The sequence below is a fragment of the Vulpes vulpes genome, chromosome 12, assembly GCF_048418805.1.
Source record: "Vulpes vulpes isolate BD-2025 chromosome 12, VulVul3, whole genome shotgun sequence".
Taxonomy (NCBI): Eukaryota; Metazoa; Chordata; class Mammalia; order Carnivora; family Canidae; genus Vulpes; species Vulpes vulpes.
The window spans coordinates 134,501,973-134,509,550 of record NC_132791.1 but is presented as its reverse complement, the minus strand read 5'-3'; the positions used below and the strand labels follow the sequence as shown (position 1 = coordinate 134,509,550).

The 7,578-nt window shown below is 56.3% G+C and overlaps 1 protein-coding gene across 5 annotated transcripts in view; it reads right to left on the bottom strand.

The window, feature by feature from the left end:
- Positions 1-1,857: 1,857 nt before the first annotated feature.
- ARHGEF15 (Rho guanine nucleotide exchange factor 15) overlaps positions 1,858-7,578 on the bottom strand; it is a 22,587-nt gene continuing 16,866 nt past the window's right edge. For all 5 annotated transcript variants that reach the window (XM_072730291.1, XM_072730296.1, XM_072730292.1 and 2 more), the window contains 7 exons: positions 6,489-6,563; positions 6,277-6,369; positions 6,027-6,187; positions 5,779-5,931; positions 5,520-5,602; positions 5,304-5,408; positions 1,858-3,434 (listed from right to left, as the gene is read on the bottom strand). In XM_072730291.1, coding sequence (XP_072586392.1) covers positions 3,283-3,434; positions 5,304-5,408; positions 5,520-5,602; positions 5,779-5,931; positions 6,027-6,187; positions 6,277-6,369; positions 6,489-6,563 — 822 coding nt within the window. In that variant the 3' untranslated portion in view covers positions 1,858-3,282. The remainder of the gene's footprint in view (positions 3,435-5,303; positions 5,409-5,519; positions 5,603-5,778; positions 5,932-6,026; positions 6,188-6,276; positions 6,370-6,488; positions 6,564-7,578) is intronic.

The following is a 7,578-nucleotide window of genomic DNA, read 5'->3' as shown; positions in this document are numbered from 1 at the left end:
TATTTATTTATTTATTTATGATAGACAGAGAGAGAGAGAAGCAGAGACACAGGAGGAGGGAGAAGCAGGCTCCATGCCGGGAGCCCGATGCAGGACTCGATTCCAGGACTCCAGGATCACGCCCTGGGCCAAAGGCAGGCGCTAAACCGCTGAGCCACCCAGGGATCCCCTATATATATATATCTTTTAAAAAGAGAGGAGATTATATTTTACAAATAGCAAAAAAAAAAAAAAGTGACATCTGTGTTCTCCGGAGGGTGGGTGGCATAATTCCCATCGAGATTTAGGTTAGTGCTTCACAGACAGAAGAGTGAAGCCAAGAGCCATGCCCCAGACCTCGATGGTGATGAAGGCGAAGCTGACGTGTGAAGCTTCTGCTGGGGCCCAGAACACAGTGGGAGATGGAGACGGCGGGGGCGGGGGGGGGGGGGGGGGGGGGGGGAGGGGCACGAGCGGGGTGGGGCAGGGGAACCCCCGGGATGCCCAGGGAGAAGGTGCCCTGCGGATGCACCCGCAGCCGGAGCCTCAACCCCTGAGGGATCCCCGTCAGGGGCAGGCCACCCTGCGGCCCTCCCTACCTTGAGCAGGAGGAGAGCCCTGGGAACTGGGAACCGGTGCCAGGGACCCGGGGAGGGGAGCCCTCCCAGCGCTGCACTGCAGGTGCAGGTCTGCGCTGAGGGGTGGGGCGGGGAGTGCCTGTCATGGAGCCCGGAGGAGGGGCTAGCCACGTGCCTCCTAGGCCTGGCCTGGGTGCTCTGGGGCCGCTGGGTGGGGAGTCCGCAGTTTGGTCTGGACGTACTGGGGAGCCAGGCAGGTGAGGAGCGGTGGGAGGACGTGTCCTCCAGCACCGGATGACATGCCTGCCTGGCGAGCTGGCCAAGCCTGAGAGCAGGAGCCATCGCCATCAGTACCCCTGTTGCTGAAGAGAGAAGGCGAGCCCTGCGAGGAAGGAGGGAGGGAGGGGGACAGAGATGCCAGGCTGAGGAGCGCTGGACAAGATCGCAGGGAGTGGGCAGGAGGGCTCGGTGGGGCTAGGAGAGGAGGGGAGAGCTAGCCAGCCGGCTCTGCAGAGAAGGGGGCACAGCTCCTCTCATCCACCTGTTCCTTGTGGCCATGACCCTCTGCCACCACGATGTTGACCAGATGCCGTCAAAGGGCCAGTGCAAGGACCCATCAGCGCCCTTTCCTATCTTCAGGATAGATTCCCCAGAAGTCTCACATAGGAGCCCGGCTGTGGGTAGAGGAAGGGCTTATTGACTGGCAGAGAGACTCCCCCCCCCCCACCAGGAGCCCAGCTTTCTCACTGTCCCCACCTGCACCTCATTGCCTCAGGTGCCACCTCTGTCACCTCCCCACAATCCAGCCTCATTTCTTGTCCCATCCACACTCTCCATCCTGCACCGTGGTCCTCACTGCCCACCTCCACCCTTTCCCAGCTCCGGCGGTGCTTCATGCTGGGAAACGTGAAGGAGCGTGTGCACCAGCTCCCTTCTATGACCACTGCTGCCTCTTCCTGGACTTCAGTCTCCCTGTTGCCACCTCTCGAAGGCTCTTTGCCCAGATCTTCCCAGGGCTGCTTCCTTCTTGTCCTTCCTGGAATGCGGGCTCCTTGAGGGCAGGACCCTGGTCCTTTTCATCTCTGTATCCCCATGTCCTAGAACAGCGCCTGGTACAGAGAAGGCACTCCAGAAACAGGTGTAGGATTGGATTGCATCACACAGAGGTGCTCCCGGTCCCCCAGCCCCAGGCCCCAGCAAACTGACCCTCGGTCTCAGAGAATCTCTTTCTGAGCAGCCCCATCCGCTTCCAAAGCCACATTTGGAAACCACCCTTCCTTTAAGCACACATTCTGCTCACTGCAGGGCCGCCAACATTTATTGAGGGTTTCTGGTATGCCAGGCACTGTGCAAAGTCCCGGATGGCCAAATGCCAGTCACTTTCTCCCTCCCCGCCTTCCCAGAGTCTTTGCATCTCCTATGGCTGGCGTGCAGTTGCTGTCCTGGGCTGGCTGCCATATATGAGCTGAAGGGACAGAGGGACGGCCCAGCTCAGGGAAGGCCTGGTGCGAGGCCAAGGTCCTCCCTCGCCAGCAGCTGTCAGCTCCGCGCTGGCTCAATCCCTCCCCTCCTTCTGGCATCAGGACAGTTTCTCCCCTGGAAGGAGATGCTGGGGGGGCGGGGGGCACCACACTGGCTCTCTGTGCTCCCTCCACTGTTTGGCCCAGTGTTGCTGGTGAGACGTCCAGGATGGAGGCAGGAGAGCCTTCACTGGCCAGCCCGCGAGCCATAGCTCCTGTTTCTTCACCCAAACCTGGGGCCCAAAGCCAGTCCAAAGCCCAGAGGCTGGATAACTGGTGCCAGTTCAGGCAGGTGGGAGGCCGAGTCTGGGGCGAGGAAGCTTCAGGGGGCTTCAGGCCGCAGCTACTGGCCGTCTTCATGTCCTCAGGCTCCTCCACTGGGCTGCGTGGCCGGTCCGCAGCTTCGCCCTCCAGCTGCTGTGGGTCCCTGGCCCAGAACTCAGGCTGCTCATCCCCGACTCTAGCCACACCCAGCACATCCCTCTTGAGCTCAGATCTCCTGTCTCCTTGGAGAAAATAATAAGAAAAGCAGGAGGTGAAGAAAGAAATGGAGCACTCAGTCATCTGGGAGGGGGCGAGACCACACACACACATCACGTCCAGCAGGACCACCTGCCCTGATACATAGAGACCTGTGCACACGCACACATACACTGACTCTCAGACACACGCTCTGGATCCTTCTAGGAGAAAGGAAGTGGCTTGAGAGGGCAGAGGGGTCACCCCAGGAATGGAACCCAGCGCTCCCCATACCCGAAGGGCAGGACAGTCATTGCTACAGAACCAAGCAGGGTCACCACCCGCCTCTTGGGCCCAGAGCACCACCCTGCTCGTTGCTGTTGGCTAGTTTATCCTCAGACTTTGTCTCCGTTTGTAAAACTTTATTGACCCAGCTTGGTCTTCACGGCTGTGAGCGGAGCAGAGATACTCCTGGGCCAGTGGCTCGGCCAGCTCAGCACCATTGGCTGCTCTGTCTCCGTGGGCCACCCACTCGAGCCATCCTCAGTCTCCATCACCGGTGGGCCCAGCAGCCTTGTTTTCATGGGCTCCTCCTCCTGAAGCTCGATCCCTTTTGGTGGCCAAGAGAGGTAGCTTTTCCACTGACAGCTAATCCGGTAAGATGGACAAGCTTGGTCCTCTCCACGCGCACCAGGTGCCGGCTGTCCCAACCTGTGACCGCCACCGCCGCTGCCACCCAGCCTGCATTAGGGTGGGGGGGCACTGGAAGAGCCTGAAGAGGGTCCAACAGCCTCAAGGAGCCTCTGGTGCTGGCGCAGGTGCTTCCTCCTTTCGTGTTCTCCTGTGACTTCACACACCAACTGGGCAGGGAAGGCCCCAGGAAACCCCTTCAGCCAGCCTGGGGAAGGAGAGATAAGAGGCCCAAGTGGAGCCAAGGCAAGGGAGAGGAAGGAAAGGAAGGGGGTCTGATGGGGTCTAATGCCCAAGGGTCACAGTGAGTGTGGGGATCACTGGAGAAGCCTGGAGCATCAGAAGATGTGACATGAGAAGTAGAGGTCACTGCAGCAACAGAGGATGCGGGGGTCCCTTCTGTCCAGCCCTGCAGCGGGCACTCAGCTCACTCAGAGGGAGAGCCGGAGTTCTTACAGACCCGACGAGGGCCTGCATGTTCTGGTCCCCGGTACCTCTATGACCTTACCTGCCCTGTCCCCTCTTTTTCACTCCCTCTACCACGATGGCCTCCTTACTGTTCCTCAAACACACCGGCCAGCAGGGCCTTTGCACTGACTCCTGTCTCTGTTCCAAGACACTTTTCCCCCAGACACCATGTGCCTCATCATTTTCAGGCCCATCTTCATACCTCAGCTATTCTAGAACCTACAGGCTGTACGCTGTCACCCAGAGGCTCTGTGAAGAAAGCACGTACTGAATGTTCATTTGCTAGTCAATGATATCAATAACGTGACAGTGAGAACGGGATGAAAAGGAAACTTGTTTAGAGTGCAGAAGTCACAGATGGGTCATGGCTGGGGAGGAAAGGCGAGACAAGCTATAAGGCTATGGAGACCAGAACCCATGATCAGGACTCATGATGAAGAATTTCAAAACACTGGCCTTATTTATTTTGCTATCTCTATTGGTAGAGTATTGGACAGTTAACAATCATGGGTGGTTTCTGCAATTGATATTTAACGATAATTCCAAGATTTCCAATGCCTCTAACAAAATACCATACTGAACCCCATCAAAAATCTTTTTGCTGGGGCACCTGGGTGGCTCAGTGGTTGAATGTCTGCCTTTGGCTCAGGGTCCTGGGATCAAGTCCCACATCAAGTTCTCTCCAGGGAGACTGCTCCTCCCTCTGCCTGTGTCTCTGCCTCTCTCTCTGTCTCTCAGGAATAAATAAATAAAATCTTTACAAAAAATCTTTTTGCTGATCTACCTTCAAATACTATCTAAATGAGGAGTCAGTACACTTTTTCTATAAATGGCCAGATAGTAGATTTTTCAGGCTTTCAGGCTTACTCAACATAGTAGTTAAGCACATAGAAGACAAAAGCACTCAGATCATATGAAAACAGACGGGTGTGGCTGTGTTCTGATAAAACTATTTACAAACACAGGTCAGAGTTAGCCCTTCGGCCACAGGTTGCTCACTCCTAATCTAGGCCAATATCTAGATATCAATCTCTTCATACCATACTAGTATTTTCTTCTCTTTTCTTTTCTTTTCTTTTCATGATTTTACTTATTTATTAATAAGAGACACGCCGAGAGAGGCAGAGACACAGGCAGAGGGAGAAGCAGGCTCCCTGTGGGGAGCCCTATTCAGGACTCGATCCCAGGACCCTGGGGTCATGCCCTGAGCAGAAGGCAGATGCTCAACCACTGACCCACCCAGGAACCCCAATATTAGTATTTTCTATGTGATTATCTCTCCCACTACAGGTTTGAATTTTATTTCTGGACACACACACACACACACACACACCACAAAAAAATGCCTGGACAACAAATACTGCTCACACTTGAGAAATTATTTTGAAACTCATGTTAAGATGCTAACAACAGTGGCTTGGCGGTTGAGCGTCTGCCTTCAGCTCAAGTGGTGATCCCAGGGCCCTGGGATCGAGTCCCACATCGGGCTCCCCAGAGGGAGCCTGCTTCTCCCTCTGCCTGTATCTCTGCCTCTCTCTGTGTGTGTCTCATAAATAAAATCTTTAAAGAAAAAAAAATCACCAAAGGAATAACTACAAGAATCTCTCACCTTCAGGGCTCTTGAGCGGGTGCCTGGGGGGAGCCCTGGACTCCAGACCTCGTCCCTCAGTCCTGGCCGGCACAGAAGGCTCCGAACACAGTTCCTGGGAACAGTCTGGTTGGGGGTGAGTGACATGCAGTGGGATCGAGACTCTTCTTGGCTTCTCCCTCATTTTCCCCAGAAGCCTTGCCTCTCCCCACCACCTCCCCTCTGGGGGACACTCACCACAGTCCTCATAGACGGTATCTGGGGAGCAGGGAAGGGGGCCCGGAGTGGGGAAAGCTCCCAGCCAACGCTGCATGTCTGATCTGGTTGGGGACACAGGGAAGGGTCATGTTTGAACCAGGGACAGACAGCGCTGGGATAATCAGGGCTGCAGATTGGGGAGATTGAGGAAGAGGGGGGCGGGCTCTGAGAAACCAAGTGAGGGTCTGGGGCGGGGGGGGGGGGGGGGGGGGTTTTCCCCAAAGGAGACACGACTCACAGGGATGAAGCTTGTAGGAGCCGGTGGGTGGGGCGGCCCTGGTGGTTGCTGAGAAGGGAGAGGCGGAATGTAGGGGGTCCAGACGGGTCCGGAACCTGCTGGGCCTGGACCAGGGAGCGGTGGGCATAGTCCAGAACCTGTAGCCGCTGCCCGCTGCCCGGGAAAGAGGCAGTTGAGATGGAGAACGGGCACCCGCTGGACCCCTCCTCCCGACCCCAGCCTGGGTACCCTCCCTCCCTGGGACCCACCTCTTGGGCTGAGTGATGAGCAGCAGGTCACTGAAGAGCAGCAGGCAGAGGGGGGTGAAGCGGGGACGTGAGGTGAAGAGCACACCCCCCCTCCGGCACCCTAACTCGGTCAGCTCCCCCTGCAACTCCAGGCGCCTGGACCAGGACACCAGGGGCAGGGCCTGTGGAGGAGCAGGCGGTGGTTCTGGCTTGTTGCAGATACAGGAGGGGAGGGGAGGAGAGAGGAGGGGGGGCCGGGGCAGGGACCAACCTTGACTTTGTGAAAGCGCAGCCTCTGCGTGAGCCGGATCAGCTCCTCTGTCTGCTTCATGCGCCCCACCTCGGCGCTGCACCGCTCAATGATCTGGGGTCAGGGAAGCCGAGTCACCCTTACTGGCTGCACCCCTACCGACCACTTGTCCGCCTGGTCACATCCCCTCCCCACCCCCCAGTCCCAGGTCCCCAAGCATCCCTCCTGCCCACCTTGCTGACAGCACCCAGGGCTTTCTGTGCATTCTCCTGGCGGCTGGACCCTTCCTCTGTCTGGCGCAAGATATTCTGGAGACAAGGAGGGGCTTCAGTTCAGAGGGTCCCGCCTGGCTTGACAAAATGCTTAGTTTGGGGTCACAGGGCTGCCTCAACGAGGCAGGGGGACCTCACCACTCACTGGTTCTGCACAACCCCGAGCGTGGCAAGTTACCGCCCTGAGCCTCAGTGTTCCCCACCTGTCAGGTGGGAATAATTAATACCCACCTTAGCATACCAACAGCACTGCCGTGAGGATTCAACGAGATGAAAAGACACAAAGTACTCGCCATAGTCCTCGGCACACGGCAAATACCAAGAAAGAGGGCTGCTACTGCTTTAATCATCCTCAACCACAACTCTTAGCGCAAACAATATAGCAGAATGGTTCACAGTGCTTGGGTTCGGGGCCCTGGGTGGCTCAGTGGTCGAGCATCTGCCTTTGGCTCAGGGCGTGATCCCAGGGTCCTGGGATCAAGTTCCACATCGGGCTCCCCGCAGGAAGCCTGCTTCCTCTTCCTCTGCCTTTGTCTCTGCCTCTTTCTGTGTGTCTCTCAGGAATAAACAAATAAAATCTTTAAAATTAAAAAAAAAAAATGCTGGTAATCTAGATGTGGCCTCCTCATACCGGATCACCTGGTTTAGGGAGAAGTTTCTACTTTGCCATGAAAGAGTTTCAACCTTCCTCCTACCCCCCACGCCCCAGCATCACTTCATCAAGGAACCCTTTTTTTTTTTTTTAAGATTTTATTTGTTTATTCATGAGAGACACACAGAAAAGCAGAGACACAGGCAGAGGGAGAAGCAGGCTCCCTGTGGGGAGCCCGATGTGAGACTCGATCCCAGGATCCCGGGGTCTCGCTGTGAGCTGAAGGCAGACACTCAACCGCTGAGCCACCCAGGGGTCCCATGGAGCCCTTTTAGACGTGTTTTCTCCAGGTGTCCCACCAGCCATGAAATTTTAATACCCCAAATACGCTGTGCACCTATGTATGTGGCCGTGGGAGTACCATCAACATCAGCATAGCTAAGAGTTTCACACCCCCAG